General features: G+C 37.8%; 1 protein-coding gene across 3 annotated transcripts in view; it reads left to right on the forward strand.

Annotated features, from left to right (window-relative positions):
- cdh4 (cadherin 4, type 1, R-cadherin (retinal)) overlaps positions 1–24,835 on the forward strand; it is a 317,548-nt gene that overhangs the window by 287,048 nt on the left and 5,665 nt on the right. For all 3 annotated transcript variants that reach the window (XM_067432318.1, XM_067432320.1, XM_067432319.1), the window contains 6 exons: positions 16,591–16,776; positions 17,669–17,922; positions 19,950–20,092; positions 23,418–23,654; positions 23,933–24,166; positions 24,679–24,818. In XM_067432318.1, coding sequence (XP_067288419.1) covers positions 16,591–16,776; positions 17,669–17,922; positions 19,950–20,092; positions 23,418–23,654; positions 23,933–24,166; positions 24,679–24,818 — 1,194 coding nt within the window. The remainder of the gene's footprint in view (positions 1–16,590; positions 16,777–17,668; positions 17,923–19,949; positions 20,093–23,417; positions 23,655–23,932; positions 24,167–24,678; positions 24,819–24,835) is intronic.

The following is a 24,835-nucleotide window of genomic DNA, read 5'->3' on the forward strand; positions in this document are numbered from 1 at the left end:
GAATTTGTAACATCATCGTAACAACATTAATTGATTGGAATCTTCTTAATTATTACCCAATGCAAGCTATTTTCGGTTACACTTTAAAGTAATGGTCATTAGTTAACTACATTAGTTAAAATGAACTAATAATGAACAGCAATTATAAAGCATTTATTTATCTTTGTTAATGTTAATTTCAACATTTACTAATACATTATTAAAATCTTAACATTAGTTAATGCACTGTGAACTAACATGAACAAACCATGAAGAGCTGGATTTTTATGAACTAAGATGAACAAATACAGTACATACAGTTCATGTTAGTTAATACATTAACTAATGTTAATGACCATTATTCTAAAGTGTTACCCTATTTTCTTAAAGTGACTTTCTATTCTATTCAACAATCTTTTGCTGCACATCATTAAAGGATCAATTTCGCTTTTTTGTTTCCTCATATTTACATTCCTGTGAAACAATCATGTCCCTAGTCACCCTGGTGTGCTAAATTAAATATTAATGGCAGTATACTTCAGAGACTTCATGACGTGACATTTCACAGTTCATTCTTTAAATTATTTTACTTCAATGAAAGATTAGATTTTTACAAAAAAAAAATTGACTGAAAGATCATGGCCTGGTTTCACAGACAGAGCTTAAAGGGGGGGGGGGGGGGTGAAACACTCAGTTTCAGTCAATCTCATGTCAATCTTGAGTACCTATAGAGTAGTATTGCATCCTTCATATCTCTGAAAAGTCTTTAGTTTTATTATATTTATAAAAGAAATATAGGCTGTACCGAGTCTTTCCGAAAAAAAACAGAGCGCCTGGAGGCGTATCGTGTGGACGGAGCTAAAGAATGACGATCACGAACAAAGCGGTGACGTCCTCAAGCGTGGAGAAACCCATCGCTATCTCAGCTAATACAGATAATGATCCACAATCAAATCTGAGGCTGAAATAAATTGAACAGGAGAAACAGCAACAGCAGGACGTCCGTCTCTGTGGTATGTACTGTATTTAGTGGCCTGTCAACATTTGTGTGTCTTTACTCGCAGTTTATGAGGACATGATTCGGTTTATGGACTATTGTATGCGACTAGACCTTAGAAGTAGCAAGCAAAACGGTTTTGCACGTCAGACTAGTGTAACGTTATACAGAGAACAGCAATGGAGTAACCGTTAGCGCATTTGAATGACGAAGCACGCGATCGTGTCGTTTACTGATGTTTACTCACGCGACGAGCCAACAGCATCGACATTTGAAGCAGTTTTACTCACCGGCTGCTTCCAAAGCAGGACCGAACCTTTATCGCTGGGACCGCTCCGTCAAAAACACACTTCTTTCAAATTAGTTTTTGAAACTTTGTCTATGTTTAGGATGGGAATCCAAGTCTTTAAAGGTGTAAAAAAAACTCAGTATGCATGAAACAGCATTTCACCCCCCCTTTAAACCAGGATTAGATCTCATTTCAATTAGGGCTTTTAAGTAGCTTTTATAAATGTGCCATACCAAAAAAAAAAACTATAAACAATACTTGTGTGCATCTTGAAACAAAAAAAAATGGCACAAACATATTTTAAGATATGTTAGTGCAAGTTGCTTTTAGTTAAAACAGCTCAAACATTCATTTTAGTCTCTGACTATCTTAAGCCTTGTCTGTGAAACCAGGGACATTAGGATAAACAATGCAGATTTATTTTCATGGCCATCTTTGCCATCTACAGATCATATTTACCAGGGGTGCTAATAATTCTGACCACAACTGTATAAATCCCTCTGTAAAACCCTTCAAATATAGATATTATTATAAACAATGTTTTTGCCGGAAGTATTTTGACTATAAGATTATTTTGCCAACTCTTATGCATATAAAACAAACAAAAAAATTGTTTTTATACTAGTGTCACATTGTATAGAATTTTTTTGTTTGTTTAATATGGCACTGATATTTGCTGCTTATGTAGAGTGTTCCAAATCAGTCACTTATGAGGTGCCATGATGGTTAGAAATGCTGCCTTGTAAGATTAGGTTTTGGAACAAAGCTGTAGTCTGCCTGTTTGGACGCATCCATTCCTCATTACCCCGATTTCTGAATTCTAACAGTGTCTTGATACTCATTTAATTCACACAATACTGTCTGACAGCTGGAGAAACCTACTGGAGCTGTGAAACAAAGAGAGATTCACTAAGAGCAATGAATTCAGGGAGGTGATGAGGGAAGAGATGGAGTGAAATGGAGGGTGTAGGGAATGAGAGGGATGTGAGATCAGGTGCTCTCTCTCTCTCTCTCTCTCTCTCTCTCTCTCTCTCTCTCTCTCTCTCTCTCTCTCTTTCTCTCTCTCTCTCTCTTTCTCTCTCTCTCTCTCTCTCTCTCTTTTGTCCTCATGCCAACTCTGCCCCTTAGGTGACTGTAGTTCCTCTTCAGGCATCTGGCTTCAATCCCCTCTCATCCACTCATTTTTTTCTCTCTCTTTTCTCCTTCCCTACATCCTCCATCACCTGTTTTCTTTATCTCTGTATCTCTACACCTCTCTTCCAACATTTACCAGTGTTTGTTTCTGTCAGCCTTCATCTCTCTCTCCTTCCTTCTCCGCTTAACCATTTATCCCCTTCCCTCGATCCTTCGCTCTGGCTTTCGTTGTCTATCTCTCTCTCCGTTTCCATTTATTTGCTGCTATCTGCCATCCCTCTTTTATCGCTCTCTCGCAGAGCTCATCTCTGGTGCCCTTGCGTTCTCTCTCTCATTAAGTAATATCCCCAGGCCTCTGCCACAGCGTCTGATGCTGAAGCATTCTGAATTATTTTGCACATTTCTTCTACCTGTAATATTTATTTGAAGGCCAAGCGATACTTAGTGAATCGGTATGACATCTATCATCTGGCATCAGACTATCTCACTGTTCATTTTAATTGGTGTCATTTTATTCTTAAATTCAGTTTTTGAGGACTAGATGCTTTTGGACAGGTCTCTCCGCCCATGTGGAGCGCTTGGCTGCTGTTGTTGGTGGGTTTGAGATGTGATGAACTGACGGGGTAGAGATGCCTATAGTGGAAGCCACAAGGAATCACAGGGTCAAAGGTTTTTCTTGGGGTCACAACGCATCACCCCTCTCTTCAGCATGAGCTGATGCGACTCAGATGAATATTTCTTTAGATAAAGGGATAGTTAAAATATAGACATAAAAATTTTGGTATCATTTGCTCACCCTCATGTCATTACAGAATCTGAGATTTCTATCCCTGCACTGAAATTCTTTCAAGCTTCAAAACGCTCATAAAGACATTGTAAAGTAATACATAAGAATTGAGCCTTTTATTCCAAGTCTTTTGAAGAGATATGATCACTATATATGCTGAACAATTTAGGCTTTTATTCCTACATTTTTGAAAAATGAACCTATGATAATGCATCAAGTACAACTGAGCTTCCGTTTTCCTGTATTTGATGTGCTCCATGTTGATCAGTGTTTATATGTGAATAAAGTTAAATATGTTCATCATATGAAGCGATCATGTCTCTTCAGAAGGGTTCATATGGATTACTCGATACAGGCTCTTTGAAAATTCGTGCCTCTACCTACATTTTTGCGAAGACGTCAAAAACGTAACTTTACATACTATTTGCTACAGTTTCCAGACACTTCTCATCCCCTCTGAAACATCGGAAAACGCTAAATTCACCTTACTGCGCATGCATAAAACCTCATAAAAGCTCACTGAGATGATACAGACGGAACAGTCATCATAAAGTACTCATGCTATTCTTCTAGCAGGAGCGATTTATTTACTAAAATATCTCACCATCCAATCGGCTCAATCACCATATCTGCAACTGCTTTCATGTTTTGCTGCAGGAAAACATGCACCTTTGCAGCACTGCGGTATAAATAGTGTACAAAGTATATAACATAAGCAACAGTGCGAAAGTAAATAGCACACAACAGGCACAATAGCGGTATAAACATACATATCTATTGGTTCAGTATGTGGCACGACTACACATGCATTATCGTTTTCATATAACTCCATTTTCACAGTCCACACTACAACGCTGTGGCATCATGGGGGGTATGGTATCACCAAAGGGTGGATTGCTTCACAAATCGAGTCCAGGCAGAGATCAAGCCATTGGTTTCTTTTTAATCATCAACTCAAAATTTCAAAACTTTTCAACAGAAAAAAACAACTTGAAACTTCTAGCTTCACTCTATATCCAGACACAGGCGGTCTCTCTATTCTCAGCTCATTAATTCGCTTCTCTTTCACTTGTAACAGCTGTGCTTAGTCCAGGACCGGGTGGCCATCTTGGTTTGTAGTCCCCATGCTGCAACCACCTAGATTGTGCCATTAAGGGAAGGTATGTACTTTTTCAAAAAGCTCAGTTTTTGCAGGACAAAAACGCTGTTTCTTGAGCCTGTAGTAGAACGTGTAACAGCCCCTCATTTTCCCGCAGTTAGATCAGCACGTTAAAATTCAAATGTGCGCATCTGTTACACAGGACATCAGTTCTGACTGTCTCTTCCCTTATCATTCCTCCTTAACATTTTCGTCTTTTTATTCGTTGACGAAAAAGATTTTTGTCATCCAAAACTGGTTTTTATTATCGTCTCTTTTTTGTCAGTGGGTTGTTGATGAAAATTATTTGTCAACAAAATTAAAACTGGTGTGTACGGAAGATAAATATTTGCGTTTTCAATAATAAAGTATTAGTATGGACTAGGGCTGCACGATTAATCGTATTTAAATCGTGATAACCATATCTACTACTGTCGATTGATTTCAAATAATCTTCACGATATTGGCCTGCTCGTTATTTATCCTTAAAACATGTTTTTTCTTTGGGGTTTGCGTTGATAACAGACCTCCACTAGCAGTCATGCTTGTGGTTGCCAGATGTGAAGAGCTTAAATCCCCCAAATAGAGCTTTTCTCTTTAAAAGGATATACTTTCTTCCCAGTGTTTTACTTAATCAGTGCAATCTGGCAACCCTCTGCACACGCTCCTTCTAAATGGGGAAGGATCGCTGATGATCTGAAACAAACACGTGTGTGAGTTTCAGGGTTCGTACGGGTGCTTGAAATCCTTGAAAGTGCTTGAATTTTGATGTTGTGTTTTCAAGGTTTGAAAAGTGCTTGAATTTTGGATAAAGTGCTTAAAAATGCTTGAAATTGTAACTATTTCTTTTACAACAAATACCTATCTGACTAAATAGTTTGTTTATTAAATGTAGAAATAAAATGTTGGAGAGCCTAAAATGAAACCTGCTGTGCTCGCGATCTGCCTGTCTATTTCCGTGTGACTCCGCCCCCATGTTGTCGTTTCATTGAACGTTGGCTGAAAGATGCTAAATACGAATTTTGGATCAAACGGACACAAACCCCACGAACGAAGTGCCTCCTGTAAAGTTTGCAAAAATACATGCAGCTTTTCACTATGGGCGAGTCTGCTCTTTCGAGTCACATGAAAGGTAGGCTAAGTCATAGACTTTCAAGTAAGCTAACTAAAGTAGTTTACTATAGCCTAAGTTACACATTAGCGCCTATTTGTTTAACTTGCGCTATTAACTGCTAGCTAGGGATTCGCATTAGTGACAGAGTATATGTATAATGTGATAATGTAAGATTAGCATGTCCGTTATGGCATGTTCATTTGTGGAATAGGCAGTGAACGTAGCCACAAATTAAAACCTACAAACATTAGCTCAGTGCATAAAAATAGTGTCAGATGATCATACAAGTAACCATGGGCGTAGATTACGCGGGGGACGTGTCCCCCTCACTTTTAATATTTTCGTCCCCCGCACTTTTACTGGGTCTCACCGATGCTAGTCGACCCGCTCCGAGCGGGATCCGAACCGGCGTTACCTGCGCGGGTGGCGGGCAAGTTAACAGGGACGCTAAAAACAGCTCTCTCTAATCTCGGTTGATTGCACGCTTCTTGAGGTCACGGTCAAATGTATTTACATAGAAACCAATGTGAATACATCAAGATTTAAATTCAGAGACAAAAAATAATCTTTGCATGACCTGTCATTTTATTCGCATCTAAATATGAGGAGGCGCTCTCTCACGTCCAAAAGTGGATTCGTAATATCCAGTCACGCTGGAGCTGCAGCTGAAGGAAAACACTCGTTATGATGATGAAACGTGACGACGACAATCAGACGATTGCGACAATATATATGCTTTATGTGTGTTTTTCAAGCCATCTCAATGTAGGCTATTGATGACAATAAAGTATAGGCTCTCATATGAATAATGCAGCTTTTAATGTTTAGTATCTTCTGCTCACCAAGGCTGCATTTATGTAATCAAAAATAGTTCAAACTGTAATATTTTGAAATATTATTACAAATTAAAACAGCTTTTTTTCTATGTGAATATATAGTGATTTATTCCTGTGATCAAAGCTGAATTTATCATTACTCCAGTCTTCAGTGTCACATGATCCTTCACTGATCATTCTCATATGAGGATTTCATAATCAAGAAACATTTATGATTATTATCTGTGTTGAAAACAGATGTGCTGCTTAAAAATGTTGTGGAAACCATGATAGCCTACATGTTATTTTTCAGGATTCTTTAATGAATAGAAAGTTCAAAGGATAGCATTTATTTGCATTCATTAAATATATTATCATCTTTTGTAATATTAAAAATATCACTTGTGATCAATTTAATGCATGTCTGATCAATAAAAGTATTAATTTCTCTCTTTTTTAATTTTACCACAAATCTTTAGATGGTTTCCACAAAAATTAAGCAGCACCATGAGCAGCACAACTGATAATAATCATAAATGTGTGTTGATCATCAGATCCTCATCTGAGAATGATTAGTGAAGGATCATGTGACACTGAAGACTGGAGCAATGATGATAAATTCACAGGAAATTGATCACAGGAATAAATCACACTTTACTATATATTCACACAGAGAACAGCATGGTTTACATTAGAATATATATATATTTTTACATTGCATAAAATCTATGGAGTGTTAATGCACAAGTGTTTGTAGGCTAGTATATAAACCAATTATAAAATGGCACAAAAAATAGGAGAATAATATTATTGATATTAATTAGTGGTTATTGTTCAGCAGTGTATTTGATATCTTGCACAATTAAAAGCAAGAGATGCGATAAATTATATTGGTCCCAAAAAAAAAAAAAAAAAATTCTGTCCCCCTCACTTCTGAAAAGATGGCTACGCCCCTGCAAGTAACTTAGTGCTGTCAAAAATATTGATGTATTTTTCGATCGGTCTGAATTTCGCACGGGATTAGACACATAATTCTACAAATTCCTGCAGATTTTGCGCTCATATCTGAAGTGGGCACATACCGTTATAAAGCCGACCTCTGACATACAAGTAAATAAAATAAAAAATAGCTCCTTTTCCCAGCTAATTAATGGTCAAATACACACAAAAAATGTTACACTGTTCATCTGGGTGTGTATTAACGTAAATACAGCCGTAAACGGTTCAGAAGAATGAGTAACAGGAACAGTGTTTTGATTCCACACTCGCGTCAGGTCTTAAAGGGGCAGAAGTTATTCAAACTACAAAAAGACAAAAGATCACCTGCTGCTCTTTACTGATTAACTTGTGTAACTTTAACAGATTAATATGTATTTAATTTTACAATAAAAATCCAATGTTATTTTAAATTTAATAACTTGTTTATTTTTTTTAATTCAGTGTCTCACCTGAATACAGTTAGACCACACAAAAAAGAAATTAATTATAAATAGAAAAGGTCAATGAGGTACATGCGATTGACTGTCTACCTCAAAGACGAATGTTTTCATTTTTAAAATGTTCAATAAATGAATTGAAAGTTAAGTGAACCCGTCGAGTGATTTTGTTTAGGCTAATTGTTTTTACAATTACCCCAAAGGCAGGTTAGATAGTAAGCACAGTCTACTTAGACAGTGATACATTTAAAATAAATAAAACTTGTGATTTGGTTAAATATCTGATCCTGCTGCTTTACGAAACACGATTTTGGCCGTTTATAGTATTATTATCTTTTAAATGTGATGATAAAGTGTACTAAATAATAATTTTGACAATGTATTGGTATGTAATTTACAGCGGTGTTAGGTGCTGGAAAAATCATTAAAATTGACCTTGAAAGTGCTTGAAAAGTGCTTGAATTTGACCTTTGAAAAGGTGTACGAACCCTGGAGTTTAGTGATCTCCACAACGAAATCCTGCTTCAGTGAAATTATCATACAGCCAGTCTTTGTTTCTTCACAAGACTCTTGTGCTATTTGTGTGACTAAATCTGCCATTATCAAACCGTCAGCAATGAATTTTTAAAAAAATCAAAGTACCGATCTCCACCTTACTGTTTGCTAAATAAATGCACCTTTGCAACTGATGTGACAATTCAATCGGGAAAAAGAACCTAATTTAGAATTATTGGAAATGATATTACGAGTTTCGCTGTTTTTTTGAAGTTTCTAAAGTTTTTAGCAGTTTTCATAATGTGAATCAGTTGAAAATGATAACACCACTGGTGAGTTCTAAAATGCAACATGAAAATGGGAAAAAGCTTAACGTGGCTTAATTAACGAAGACAGTGTTATTAACAAACCACACGTAGTGAAAACCATACTAATAAAGCATATACAGAAAAGCAGATGAGCCCTCAATATGAACGCAACTCGTTTAATTAAGCATTTTCCTCCCATAAAGAAAAAGCTTAACGTGGCTTAATGTTGGCTACAGTGACATTAAAAGACCAAACGTAGTAAACATTAAATACTAATAAAGCATACTATACAGAAAAATCGGTTTGTGCAGAATTTGATCTTTTAATATCACTAGTAGGCTAAGTGACGTTAAGCTTTTTCTTTATAATGGTTTTCTATGGGAGGAAAACACAGCTTGTAATTAAACGCGTTGTGTTCATATTCTGGGCTCAACTGTTTTGCTGTACAGTAACAGTAGCCTATGGTTTATGATTTTTACAGAGTGTGTTCTTTTAATATCACTGTCAGTGCATTAAGCCGCATTAAGCAATTTTCACGTTAAGCGTTTTAGAATGTCCCTAGCCACAGAAATTGTTTTATATCAGTGTTCTTTGCTTTAAGAATTTGCTGGGCAATCTGAATCTGTGGTTTGTCTCATTTGCAGACAAATTGTTTTGATTAAAAAAATCTAATGTGAATACGGATTATAAAGCGTTCACCCAAACCATGCGTTTTGTATTGATTTACCATCTAACAAAGTTATCATAGTTGGTTAAACGAAGTCGGTGTGCCACCTACAGGCCTTTTGGGTGAAGGGTAGGTTGGTAAACAACATTACCCTTTTTGACAGAATAATCGTGATTATGATTTTGAGCAAAATAATGATGGTGATTATGATTTTTACCGTTATTGTGCAGCTCTAGTGTGGACAGGACCTGAAATGGCTGCTTCAGCAAATGTGTTTTTGTCTCACATATGTTTTTAAAAGACTATCATTTAGGTTTAGTGTAGAGCTTAGTGGTATATACACAAAAGAGAATTAACTATTTTAGCTCACAGTGGATTTAATTTCTGAACTGCTGGATTACGGAAAACAATCATAATAAGCTATAATAATACATTGCCAGATTCACGTTCATCTGTTTAGAATTTCAATGGATGGATAAAAATGGAGTATAAAAATATCTTTTGTGATCATTTGTGTTCCAAAGATGGGTTTGGAACGACATGAGAGTGAGTAAATGATGACAGAATATTCATTTTTAAGTATCTATCTTTATATCCCTTTAAGTGCAAGAAGTTCAAAACTTGTTTGACAATTATTTTTTTAGAGAGACGAGAATAATAACTTAATATAACAAACTTTAAGGTTGTTTAATGAGGATTCACAGCAAACAGCTTCAGATAGCTGCTGCAGCTGCTGTTTTCTGGAAGCGTGAAGAGAGATCACACAATCACAGATTTTTAAGGGTGCTGACAGCTTAGTTAATCGCAGATTTAAAATAGGGTCTAGCATAGCTTACGGCCCAGACTGAGGGAGAGAGACGCAGGACAGGCCTCCATCCATCTTTCCTTGACACCTCCCTTAAGTAATACACACCAAGAATCTCTCATCCGTGCAATAGACACTTTCTCTGTCTGAATGAACAGTGAAGGGAAAACAGAGCGAAATTGAAAGCAAGACTAAAATCAAATGAACTCATTGCTCATCCACCCACTTGATTACTCTTGATACTTTCTGAAATTGTCAAGTTTCGAAAGTTTTTCCCCCTGCACGCAGGCTTGAGCTGTATAGCGTGCACGTCCTTGTCCATTGCAGCGTCCATAATTATACAGTGCAACTGAAGAACAACTCCGGCGGTTGGGTTGTCTTGTCTTAGCTCGATGCGTATGACAGGTCCTAACAGAGCAAGTTAACCCAGATGACACCAGCAATTAAGTCCCACACTCAGCACATGCTCTCGCTCCCAATAACAAACACTTGTGTCACATATCACTGAGCCGAGAGAAAATTACCCACAACTGGGTTACGACGGGCTCGCGCTACCTGACACTTGTAAGGGTTTGTTGATTCAGTCAGCGGTTTGTGAGAAACTTGCTGAATACGTTTTTTTTTAAATAGTAGACTGGGAAGAAAGAGAGAGAGCAAAACTATCAAACTATTGAAGACAGAAAATTGATTTGCTTGTGTCTGAAATTCATAGAAATCTTTTACTAGTTAAACACAGAAAAAACATTTCATTCAAGCTTTAACCCTCTTCGCTCAGAAATAAACAACAAATCGAACCCTGACAAAAAGTGTTCAAGTCCACAATAAAAATAAGTATTTATGTCTAAAAACCACTAGAACATTTACAAGCCACTTTATAAAGCTATATATGATTTCATTGGGTACACCATGGCATGACAAAAAAAAGAAAAAAAGAAGCCTGGTCTAAAGTCAGTAGCGCTGAATTTGTATGTTATTAAAAGGGTATGTTATTGAACCTATCGGTGGGTGCACTCTGCTTATTACACAGAGGGCACAGCACACAAACATGCCAAATATTAAAAATAAAAGGGTTACAATGTAAAAAAAGATTGTTATTGTGTACATGAAAATAAAAATGCCTAGGTGTCATGATCAATCAATCAATCAACTTTATTTATATAGTGCTTTTACAATCACGATTGTGTCAAAGCAGCTTCACAGTGTCAAACAGGATAATATTGCGACAAAATTAGATTTGGCTGTACAGTCGTACTGGAGAAAACAGTGATGTTATCAGCTTATTTTAATTTATCATATAGCGACAATGTTGGCAGATCAGTATTATAGTTTATAGAATTAAATAAGACCTAACTCATACATTTTATTTGTATAATAAGTTGAATAACTTTAATCATATTTTAGTGTCCCCAACTGAGCAAGCCAAGCCAAAGGCGACAGTGACAAGGAACCAAAACTCCATCAGGGCATGATGGAGAAAAATAAACCTTGGGAGAAACCAGACTCAGTCGGGGTGCCAGTTCTCCTCTGGCCTATTAACACACCGTGTAAGATTATTATTCTGGCAACTTTACAGGTCAGAAATCATATTAGATTAGAATATTCAAAATTTCAGGGTATCACGGAAGAGACGGATTTATTTAGGATGGGGCGACGATTACACAAGAGTATGAATACATGAAAGATCGGAATTTTTGCGCCGAAGACGGGTTTTGAGCATGTCGTGCCAGTGAGGCAAATTCGAAGGAGACACCATAATGGATAGTCATTGCATGTATCAGAATTACCTATTTGCAGTTATGATTCATTAAATTGGCTACTTATTTGACCAATCATGGCAATACACCATAGACTGTGAAAAATATGAACGTAGTGTCTGTGACATCACCCATAGTGATTCTGAAGAGCAATTCTGAAGTGTAGTGATGAGCTTAGAGTCTTCGTGCGTCACACCTGTTTAACAGAAAATGGGGAAAGAGGTGAGCGGAGCTGTGGTAACAGACAGCGGATAAATGGCTATCCACCTGTCGATCAAAGTTGCCACCCCCCTAATTATGAGTTAAAAATGAGTTATAAAAAAATTCACCCACCTCACAGTTGTCAATGAAGGGCAAAATTAGCCGTATAGACCAAAACCACAATTTCTACCAGGCTGTAAACATGTTTTTTTCTGCTATAAAGTTGAGCATTTTAACATGGGGCTCAATGAGATTCTGCTCCCTTCTGGAGCCTGTCCCTAGTGGCCAGTTAAAGAATTGCAGTTTAAGTCACTTCCGTATTGGCTTCAATAGAAACTGGGGGAGCTTGCCGCTTGCAATACACACGTGTTTAAACTGATTCATCAGGTTGAGGGTGTGTATATTCCTCCATGTAAATAGCGAGTTTGCCAAGGTGCAAGCAGAACTGGCTTTTAAAGGGAATGAGAGATGATACCCGGATTGGTTTATTGCACGTTATGCCCAAAACACACCCATGACTCATTAAAAGACTATGGGCCTATTGCACAAAACTAGGATAAGGGATTAAGCCGAGATATCTTGGTGAGCTTGTCATCTGTATGCAAAATTTAGTACACCGCTGACGTGTAAACGTAACCCGGAAGGCACACTCACACCAAGAACAATTACTTAAGACAGATAACTGTATATTAGCGGATAAATTGAGCGAGGATCACCATGATATCCCAGCTTAATCCCTTATCCTAGTTTTGACACGCCCTAAGTGCACCAGCTCCATGCGCGAAGATCATTAAAATGGGGCCCCTTGTCTATTTCTAAACGGAATACTGCTTTAATTGAAAAATATTTTAGAAAAAAAAAATATTATATGCAGTGGGTAAAAATAGCTCATAAAAATATTGCATAGTATAAAAATTCCCTCCAAATTCTACATAATAATCCAAAAATATTATTGAAAAAATATATATATTACCTTGGTATTCCTGGAAAAAAGTTACATTTCAAGGCTTTCAGTCCCTTTTTTACCATGAAGGAGCCAAGTGCGACCCCTAAATGAAGAGTGCCAGAGGGTTAAAGCTGAGAATATGAACATCAGAATCAACTTCTCGTCTGCGCTTTATGGCTTTGGGCCGTGGAATTGGCCTTGTGCTTTGTTCGATTGCATGTTTGCGACAGACACAGCAGAATGCTGAAGCACATACTCACCACCTTTTGAACAGAATTCGCGAGTTATGTGCTAGAATTAATTTGTTTTGTTTTTCATCCATCCCTTCTCACTCGCTCTCTCTCTTTTCTCTCGTTCACCCACACAGACTTGAGTCGGAGCAGGGTAGAAATGTTCTGTGATTATTTGCATTTGACAGAGGCATGAGGCAGTATACATCTTGCTGTAGGAGACCCTCACGAACGTAAGCAAGCTAATTAAGTGAAATTGCTTGAGGGGGTGTAAACTTAGCAGATATATCGCTTCCAATTTGAAGACAGCCGTATGTTTTATTCATGTAAAAACTGCATGAATATGGAAAGGGCCGTCGGTTCTCGAGAGTAAAGTGAAATAGTGCTGCATTTTAAGATACGTACAACTGATCACTCTCTGTTTTGAAGCACCATGATGACTAAAATGACAATTATGAGATCATGATGATGATGAAGGTGGTGGTTTAGAAGATGATGATGAAGACAGTGGACTTGAGAGTTTATCTCCACAGGAAACAGCGTTAATATACCACAGGCTTTATAGTCCTTGTGAGGCATTAATGTTTATGTTCTGTGATGGTATGAATCTATTTTCCTTAGGATGCCATAAAAGCACGTCTCCGTAGTCATGTTTCTCATCTTGGCTCAGTCAGTGTAGAGGTTTTTGTTTCTCTCTGGTCTCTGTTTTTGTTTTTATATGCTCTCTAAATGTCTTAATCTTGTTTTATTTCTATTTATTGCTGAATCGTATATATAAAGTTTTTTTGTTTGTTTTTTTTAGCATCAATGTTTCTGTTTTGTAAATATTTTTTATCAGTATTTCTGTATCTTTTTTAACATTATTATTGTGATTATGTAAAATTATTCAATTGTATATTGATTTAGGGTTGCTGATAAAATACAGTAAAACCCAGCAAATGTGCTTTAGGGCTGCAATATTTATTTATTAAAATAAAAATCTATAACAAACAAAAAAAAGATTCCACACACCAAATAACTTATGTTTTTATTTTTTATTTGAATTGGTTTCAAGACAGAGCTAACAAAAATTCAAATGCAAACTTTTGACTGAAGTGAGATTTTAAAAAATATATATATTGGGCAAACCTGACATAAAATATGAATAGTGTTACAAGTAATGATATATTTAGTTCTTCCAACTCACTCACTTGATTTGAACTGAAATGCTTTGAATATTGATGAAAGACGTAAATCCATTATTTTGTAATTAATTAAATTCTGTCTCAGATCATTTTGTCAACATAAAACTACCACATCTAATATGGTACCGATGAGATGGTTATACTTTTTAATGAATTATTTCTACATATATTTAAAGAGAATGTTGCTCAAATGTTGCCCTTGGTTCCAAAACGAACAAAAGATGAATTTTCTCCTTTTTTTGTCTATCCTCTATATCTCTTCCCACTCAACTTTCCACAACATTAATCCACAAATCATTAACAAGTATCACTTTCCTTCTTTCTTCTTCTTTCTGTCATTGCACACACATGCAAACATGACTCCTTGCTTGCGCGCACACACTCACACATGCAATTTCCAACTCTTATTGAACTAGCCTCCAGATGATTTTTTTATCTATCAAACTAGCAGCAGCCTATAGAGAAAGCGGACTCTGATTTTGCACAGATCAATCAGTCACTCAATCATGTTGTCCACTGTCCTGTCCTCTATTGGTCTCTTGCACCCCGTCCTGGAAGGGACACAGCACATTTGTTTGATCTCAACAGAGTGTTTTTCTGCTTATCAGTAAATGCAGCTGTGCATCCCAGACAGCGTGCAGCCGGAGAGGCGGGACGGCCCTGTGATGTTTTCATCACAACAGCCAGTAGATATTACTCGCTCTGTCGCTGTCTCTCTATCATTCACTCCTTTCTGCGATTTGAACTAATAAACCATGAAAATAAACCACCATCTTTTTTTATTTATTTCAAGTATCTGAATCGTCTTTGCCAGTGATAGGGCGTTGCTAAGTCAATGTAGTGCTGATATTAATTTAATAATTTTTCTGAAATTTCTCAACACTTAATGAACTACTTTTACCAACGAGTCACATTTATAATACGTGCATACTCTCCTAACATCATGACTACTCATGTAGAATATCTAATTAGTTCTTATTAATAGCAAACATTCTGGACTTTTTCGCAGGTTTCATTGGCCAATGACTACCCAAGAGGATGTTTGTCTGTTGACACATTGACACAACCAGTCACAGTTTGTTTTGTTCCGCATCATGATTAGTGGTGTGAAAATGTGAAGTCCCTGAAATAACAGACCGGCGTGCATTTATTAATGATTCATTTTAAGAACATTGTGCAAGTTTACTGCAACAATGGAGCTGCGAACTTCACATGAAATTCTAGCGTTTAGTTGATCCTAGTAAGTGTTCATCATCACAGTTGTAAACACGACGGCGTTCTTCTTCCACAAGGGGGTTTGGCATTTGTTTCCAGGCAGACTGTTAAAGAGCAGCACACACGTCTTGGGGACATCCTGTAGAAATCACCCAATTAGATGACGACTTCAAAACTCAAGAAGTCTTTCCAAAAAAAGTCTGCCATATGCATCAGTCGTTCAGCCAACGGTCTGTGGGCACGACGTCTGAAACTAGCATAATTCTTTTATGCTAGATAATTTTGTTGCTAACTATTACTATAAGAATATCTGTTTAGTCCGTTAGTGTAGTAGCTTGTGTTGTGGCTACTTTATTTAGGTAGCTAATTACTCTACTATTACTTAAATAGCTAAGTAGTAGTTTGCTTGTTTACAGCTTTTGTTAGTAGCTTGTAGTGTAGCAACTTTTTCAAGTAACTGGCTACTCTACGAGGAGCTTGACCTCAGTATAATTTATGAGGAGCTTGTATCTTGGGAAGCTACAGTTAGCCTCTACTGGAGCACTGGTCTCTGCTGAGCATGTTGCAGTGTGTATTTGGCTGTAGTCTCTGCTGCATGGTGATGCCATTACAGTAAACAGCATCTGGCAGACACACTTCATAACCCCTTTAAACTGCAGATTACTGAGCTGTAATGAGCTTGTGTTTGTGCGCTACAGCCTGCCGCACATTTGCACCTTGGGCTGTGGGTATACTGTAGCTGGTAGAGTGTGTGATATTCTTTCAAGGGCCGTGTGTAACAAACAAGATTTAAAACTTAGCCCTTACGCTGTCTGTGATGCTAACTTGAACTATATTGTGATGCTCTGAAGCCAGAGTACTGGCGAGTCCTTGAACAAAACCCTAACTGAATGTTTTCTGCTTCTCCTAATAACCCACGCATGAACCATCACCATTGAGAAAGCCACTGAACTCCAGGTTCATCCAAGTCAGTTGTCCCTGTAATACATTGGCTCCAATTATGACAACACAATGTATTTTGGAAAAACGTGTACTGTATTTGTTTTAAAAGAATTTGAGTGTCTAATTTTCTTTACGTGTTGTCACTTCTTCTTAGTTCATTGGAGAGGTCCCAGAGAACGCTGAGGGTGTGGTCGTGGCCAATTTGACTGTCAGAGACAAGGATCAGCCTCATACACCCAACTGGAACGCCGTCTATAGGATTACTGGAGGAGATCCAATGGGCCATTTCGCCATACGCACTGATGAGATCACCAACGACGGCAGGGTCATAGTGGTTAAGGTGGGTGTAGGATTAGGAAAACCCAACATTTTTAAAATAACAACTTTCCATTAAGAGATGATTGCTAGTATGTTCTTAATGCAAAATACAATGTCATATGATCTTCTTTATCAAAATCAGGACAATATATGCTTAATATAGATTTAAACCAATTCAACTAAAAAGCTTTTTATTTAAACTGAAGATCATAGACCATATCTAAACTGATCACAGAAGATCTAAACTGCTAGAAACAGTTTGAAACTACCGTGTCTTAATTATTCATTGAAATGAATTATTTGTCAGTATTACAATGAATACTTGACACATTTTCGATTGTGATATATATCTCATGCATTAAAATTGTATCTTTCCCCGCAGTTTTGTGGTCTATATTGCTCTTATGTTAAGGAGTCGGTGATGTGTAACTTCATAACCTTTGTGTATGCATATGTTTTGCACACTTTTTTGTCTATTTGCATATAGGCCGTGTGTGCATGTATGCGTGTAAGAAAGAGCGATAGAAGCCCTCGGCCTTCTTAGAAATGTATTTCAGCCTCTTTGGAAGTGTTACACAGCTTTCACGGTCATATGCGGTTTGGCACACCACATTTCTATCCACGGAACAGCTGATCCTCTCACACTCGTCTTCTTGTCAACTCCCCCCACCTTTTTTTCCAGAGTTCACTTCATCTTCTAACTCAAACTGAGTCACTTTCTGTTCCTCTTCTAACACTTTAGGATTTAGGAGTCTCTTCCAGGTCATTCAGCCTGACAGTGAAGAGTTTAGGAGTGTTTTTTGCAGTTTCAATTAATGGTTTAAAAAAAAAAAAAATCACCTTTCACATTGTTGAGGCTAAACCATGTCCTTTAAAGGTTTAAGGAACCTTTGTGTTTGTGTTACTGTGTGCAGCCAGTCGACTATGAGAGGAACGGAGCCTTCATGCTGATGGTGGTGGTCTCCAACCAAGCTCACCTGGCCAGTGGGATCCCCTCCTCACCCTCCTCCTCTGCTAGTGTTACAATCACAGTGCTGGATGTCAACGAGGCACCCGTGTTCCCTTCTAATCCTAAAATCATCCGCTTTGAAGAGGGAGTGCCTGCTGAAACCACCCTCGCTACTTTCGCTGCACTGGATCCAGACCGCTTCATCCAGCAGACTATCAGGTAGAGAGGAATGACAGGAAGTGCTTTTGTCTGTCTGATTGAAACTCAGGATGTCAATCTTTCTGAGTGAACTGATGTCCATCATGTTCTTACTCGCTCAAACCCACACGCGGGTCAATGAAAAAGTATGTGTGAGATCAAAAATTCAGGTTAGTTTAAAAGTGCCATGTTCTATTAATATTCTCTTTAAATTCAAGCTGGTTTCACACATTTTTGAAAAATGTTTAAACTGATTGAATGACTTAATGTCAACCGTTAAGTAAGATGTTATATATTTTGAACACACTATTTTCACCAAAAAAAACTTTACTCTCAAATATTTAATTATATTTCTCAAGTTAAAAATGTTTTACAAATACCAGGAATTTTGAAATAATGCACATGATGAGGTGTTCTGGAATGTTACAGCACCCCATTTTACTTTACTTTTATTATTATTATGACCTTGACATAAAGTCAGGAATCCACTGTGATATAATTTCCTATTTTATGACTTATTAGTCATTAGCTTTATAATGTTTTTAGTGCAGTTTTTTTCTTCATTGCAGTTACAGTTTTTTATTAAGCCCCACAAAAGATATCAAACTGACTTTTTATATTAAGATAGAAAATGTATATTATGGAATCTTTATACGCTTCATAAAAACAGTACTGTTACTTAAATGCTTTCAGAGTTTCTGAGTCTTATTGAATGATTGATTGACTCAGTGATTTTTATTGATCATTTAAATAAAGCACATTAGCAAATCAACCTAAGGTGTCTGCCACAAAGTCTAGTATACTCCACCCACTCGGTTCACTTTTCTGCTGAATCATGCTTTAAGTTTTAAAATTCCCATAAATCCACAAGGACTTTATTTGACTGGTGAGTTTTAAGAGCCATTTTTATAGAAACCAGGCTTAAATCAAATCCATCACTCTCAGGTGCTGGTCAGCCCAGACTTTGTGAGCAAATGGCAGAAGTACATGCAAATTTTCTATACTGTGCTGTGTGTTGAGTGATGTAGCACGTATCATTCGCACCATTAACACCCCTGGGAGCAGCTAAATGCTTTTAATTGACTCTGTCCTGTTCCAGTCCCTTAGTTGTGTCTGGGTTGCTAAGCAACAGGGTGAAAGGTCATTGAGTAATGAGCCAAACCATTCCCCACACTGCTTCTTCTATTGTCTCTCTCTCTCTCTCTCTATCAGCCGTTCACGCTTGATCTCTCTTGATTTCTTTTTTTTCCCCTTGACTCAAAAGTGTGCGGGCAAGATGCCAGCTTGAAGTATCGATCCAAAGTTTGCCTCCATGCACGTTCACTCACACACTCGGGGGACCTTCTCTAGACTTGCTCCATAGATCACTGTGTGCAAGGAACAGTCCAATCAATACAGTCCACACTGTGGCGCTCTCGCTCTCTAAATCTATCAATGTTATAGGCTCAAATAAGTCACAGGGAAGTGCTTAGCAAACAAAAGGCCCTGACAGACAAACAAACAACAAAAAGATTCGGTGTGGGCTTGATCATTAGCAATATATGAAATTATCAATCTAATATTCCATTATAACATTCAAACCCCAGTAGGAAAAAGTGCAGTCACATTCTTGTCAACTTTGAGACCTGGTCTGGCAGATAAATAGGCTGTAACTGTTTTTAACTTTAGTGTTTTGGATTAATAGCGCTGAAGCCTGATAAATTACCCAATAATATATAGAAGACAGATTATGTGTCACATCTGTGATTTGATTGAGTGTAAATGTTTCCACATTTCTCTGTGCAGATCCATTGATCAGAACAGAGCCCATGCTGCGACTGAATGAGGGACATATCTTAATAATCCACATGCTATATCCTCATAACAGGCTAAATATGATTTTAACGGCATTTAAATGGATTGATGATCTCGAAGTTCTACGTTATTACCCTCAGCCATACTGTTACAGCATAAATTATGATTGAACGTTGAGCTCTATACAGCATCTCGCGGATGCTTATGGATTTTCATCCGGAGTAATCTGATGAACAAATGCTTTTGGCCTTCAGGTACTCCAAACTGTCGGATCCAGCCAACTGGCTGAAAATCAACAGGACCAATGGAAGGATCACCACCACGGCGGTGCTGGATCGGGAGTCACCGTATATGAAGAAGAATGTATATGAAGCAACCTTTTTGGCCGTGGATAACGGTAAGAAAGTTGGAAAGAAGAAATCAAAACTTTGCGTGAGTGTCGATGCATTAAATGTGCCGTGTATGGAAAAATGGAATCAAACGATTGGGTAGGTCAGCTTGGAGAGGGGTTGGTTAGCTTGAACTTCATTTGTCCCACAGAGCAAAAAAAGCTGTTCACAGCCTATCGATTCATAACCTATCAGCACTCAGGCGTTTTTCTATTCTGATTGGATTTCATTCTCATGCTCTATTCAACCAAGAAGGTGTTCCAACCAATCTGCTGTCCAAGCACAGGTGATTTGCTTGCCCATATTTACACAAACTTTCTCAAATGGAGAGACAAGGAGTTGCTTCAATACATAATAAGAGGGGACAGTCTGTATTTTCCAAAACTACTTATGAGAGGCCAATGCAACCGAATGGATTTATCAGACTTTTGAATGCGACTTAATGAAAAAGGGTAATTTAGGCCAACCAATTCAACAGAATATTCATACCTTCCAGTGCTACCTATGAGAGAAAAGGATCTTGTTGGTGAGCATGTTTAATGATACATTATAAAGAGGTCATATGATAGATTGGGTTAACCCAGCCTGATCTACCGGTGATTTGATTTCGCCTTGCAACTGCAGGAGTCAAAATACTGGAAAAATACTGGTATATATTTTATTTTAAACGGTACGATATCATGATTTTGCACATTTCTGTATATGTTGCTGTTCCGAAGGTAACCACTAGGGGGCAGTGTGCTACCCAAACTCGTGCGAAACGGGCAAATGTGACAACAACTTAGATGAACAAAATGGATAAAGTAGTAGTTGAATCTCACTCAAGATGCCTAAAACGAATTAATAAACAGAGAAGTAGAAGTGAAATTTGTAATTAGCCTACTTAGCTTATAAAACTGATGAAGAACCATCAAACCTAGCCAAGCATCTGTCACTATCCTGCCTTTAAAACTTCTTAAGAGATCGACAGGTCAGTGAATCATTCAAACCATCTCATTTAGGCATTTGTTTTCTTTTAACACTGATCAGCGCACATACATAACATGAGATCGAATATCACAAAATCTCCAGCGTTCGTTTCCACCAATGACATTTAGCTCATAATATTTGCAGGCGTACTATTGCACTATTAACATTTGCGACTGTTTATGTGAATACTCACTAAAGACAGACATTTTTGCATCAATTTGTGTTTTTGACTGTTTAAGGAAACTTCATTTGGAATGTGCGTGCTCTAAGTTACAGCCTTGTGTGTGTGTTGTTGGTATTTGAGCTCCTATCTAATGTAACAGTTATTACGAAATACTATAAAATCTATTGATGAGGCTATTTGATGTACGTTAGCCATTCTGGAACGAACATAATGTTGAATCGGCACATGCAGATGGCATTAGTGTAAGTGCGATGTCTTTTGAAGCCAGAAGCAATTTGCTCATTGAGAGATTTTTGCTGTAAACATTTGTGGTATAAACTCAAAACTCGCGCAATACACTCGCCAATATCAGACCGTGTGGTATCGATTTAATATTGGTACTTCGATATTACATTGTGGTACCGTACCGAAGCCAAAATTGTGGTATCGAGCCATCCCTACTGGAAACCTGTACATTGATTTCTACCGCTTCTGTTACACTTTTGTGGGAACCAATCACAGACTGGCTTATCGACCTGCCACGCTATTGGCGGGTTTAACACAATGACGGATAGAGAAATTATGGGTCTTGACTCTTGGCCCATTGATCAAGCCTGTTCTGATTGGTTGAAGGACTATCCAATTATGTACAGAGTCATTTAAATAATGCTCACTGATCACGCCTCTTGTGCAGCAGAAAATACAAAGCAGACTCCCTGTTCAATCTTAAATTGAGCTTGGTCTGGTGATAGCCAGACAAGTCATATGATGCTATTTTAAAAAGTCATTATTTTGTGTATAGGGTATAATAACAAATTTCAGGAGGTGCACGTTTAGATAATCTACCCAAACAGCACGAGGAGAACTATAAATAGCCGACTCACCTCTGTCCCAGGACTGTTTTCCATTTCCATCCTCCACCTAAGGGCACGTTCACACAGAATGCGTTTTTGCTTTGAAAATGTCAGTGGAATGGGGGGGGGGGGGGGGAGATTAGACATTTTTTTAAAGTTGAACTGATTTTAACTTAATCGCCATGTGTTTAGAATGCGCCACGTCATGCGCGCGATACGCTGCTAAAAACATAAGATGCGAGCGCAACGGTTTTGCACATCTGTCTAGCATGTGTTTACATAGAAAACCATGTAAAAGTAGTGCACTGGAATTAAAAAATGCATTCTGTGATAACGGCCCTGTTACGGCCCCCGTTTTAATGTCTAGGATGAGAGGGACACATAACAAAGGATGGACAACGGCTAGAATATTTTATATCTTCATTTTTATAACAGTTTTATATTTTATAAGTTAACAGTAACCGCTTCCCCGATAGTTTTCTCAGAAACTATCCCAGCCAGGTCTGGTTTCGGGCAGGCAGGTCTGGATCATTGTTCTCTGTAAATCCCTTTTTCAGAGACTATGAGCATTGTAACTTTGCAGAGTTACATTTCACACTTCAGGAAAAGGGAAAAATGTAAAAAGCATCATATTACATTTTTATTTGATTTTTTAATTTTAGTCAAACTCTAAATGAAATGAAGAAATTGAAAATGGGCTCTTGTTTCACAAGCTCAGAAAACTTCAGGGAAGGTATGATTAGGAAATCGACCAATCTATCTGCTTGCCTTGGTGTGTTTTTCCCAGAAGTTTCCAAAGGTGTCTGTAGTGGCAGGCCTTGTCAGGTGTCCTATCTGAACAATGGCATATTGGCCTAAATCAATATGTCTTTGGGGACTGGCTTTTTGTCTAGCAGCTGATACAGATGTCCAGGGTTGCCGGGTTGTATTTTAGACTCGTATCGGACGTTCTAATAACACAATTTGACAGAATCAATCTTTATAATATGTAGCCTGTTACTCAGTCAGAGCTTAGGGAATGATACAGCCGTGTTTCCCACAAATGCCTCTCGTCTATGATTGTGTTGCGAGAGCCAGTATGTACATATCTAGCCTCTGTATGCTTTGTTTTGTCTTTGATTCACGCACAGCCGTAGGGAGCATATGTGTCTGTTTCTTCAGGCAAAGTTATTACACATATCTGTCCTCTGAGAGAGCCCAACTCTATTAAAGGGAAAACAGCTTTGTGAAATATTTATGTGCCGTTATCCTTTCTTATATCTGACACAAATGAGAGATTTCAGGACAAATACATAAAGTTTATGACCATAACCCCTTGACTATCGTTATCCTCTTTCCTTCTCATAGGTTCCCCTCCTGCTACAGGAACCGGTACTCTTCAGATTTATTTGATAGATGTGAATGACAACGTGCCGGTCCTAGTTCCTCAAGAGGCTCTGGTTTGCGAGAGGTCACGACATGGCTATCCAGTCAACATCACAGCCTCAGATTTAGATTCGGAACCCAATGCCGGCCCATATGTCTTTGAGCTGCCCTCTTACCCCTCTTCTGCCCGCCGTAACTGGACCATTTCACGTTTGAATGGTAAGACATGGATTTTAAATGATCAAATTCAAAGTATTTCAAGGCTTTTAACACTTCAATGGGTCATTTTAACTCCAGTTAATGTATTAATAAAGCTGAATAAATTGTGAAAATCTCTTTGCAAATAAATTGAATTGAAAATGTTTCTCTTCAAGTCAATACATCTAACATTAATAGTCGATAGAAGAAAAAGATTCAAATATTTGACTTTGTCCTTAATACAGTGACAGTATAAAAGCCACATGTTTAATTTTGGGTTTAATTTTCTCTCCATCTAGGGAATTATGCGCAGTTAAAACTGCGGATCCCGTACCTGGAGGCAGGCATGTACAGAGTTCCCATTTTAGTTTCTGACTCTGGAAACCCTCCCCTGTCCAACACCTCCGTCTTGAAGGTGAAGGTGTGTCCCTGCGATGAAAACGGAGACTGTACTGTGATCGGAGCAGTGACTGTGGCCGGACTGGGAACTGGAGCTATCATCACCATCCTCATCTGTATCATTATACTGCTCAGTAAGTGATGGATGGATCAGGGGACGGATTGATGGTTTGATTTATAGATGGATGGATGATTAAATCAGAGAATTCAACAAAACCAAATCTTCACAACATCAGCAAATTGTGATTAATAACCTTTCAACCTGCCATTTTATCTTTGATTATTCATTTTCATTTAACAGTCAGTCAACATTTTCTCAGCTTTATAAACCTATTATTAAAAACAAATGAATTAATACTTCATACAATACAATGCAATACAATATTCAGCAAGGATGCATTCTACTGATCAAAAGGGACAGTAGTGATAGGGACATTTATGTACAAATCATTTTCACAGTTATATTTGGATCAAATAAATGCAATGTTGGTAAGCATAAGATACTTATTTAAAAAACAGACTAAGTGGACTAACACATGTGTTAAATATAATCATGTCTTATATTGCCTGGGGCATCAAATAACTAGGCTTCCACTGATGCCTCCTAAAAATTAGTTAATAGGTGCATGTGTTTTTTTTTCTTTAGGTATGGTTCTGTTCTTTGTGGTGTGGGTGAAACGAAGGGAGAAGGAGCGTCAGACAAAACCCTTATTGATTGACCCTGAGGATGACGTCAGAGATAATATTTTGAAGTATGATGAAGAGGGAGGAGGAGAGGAAGATCAGGTACGCGTCACACACGG

The sequence above is a fragment of the Pseudorasbora parva genome, chromosome 22 (genome assembly GCF_024679245.1).
Source record: "Pseudorasbora parva isolate DD20220531a chromosome 22, ASM2467924v1, whole genome shotgun sequence".
Taxonomy (NCBI): Eukaryota; Metazoa; Chordata; class Actinopteri; order Cypriniformes; family Gobionidae; genus Pseudorasbora; species Pseudorasbora parva.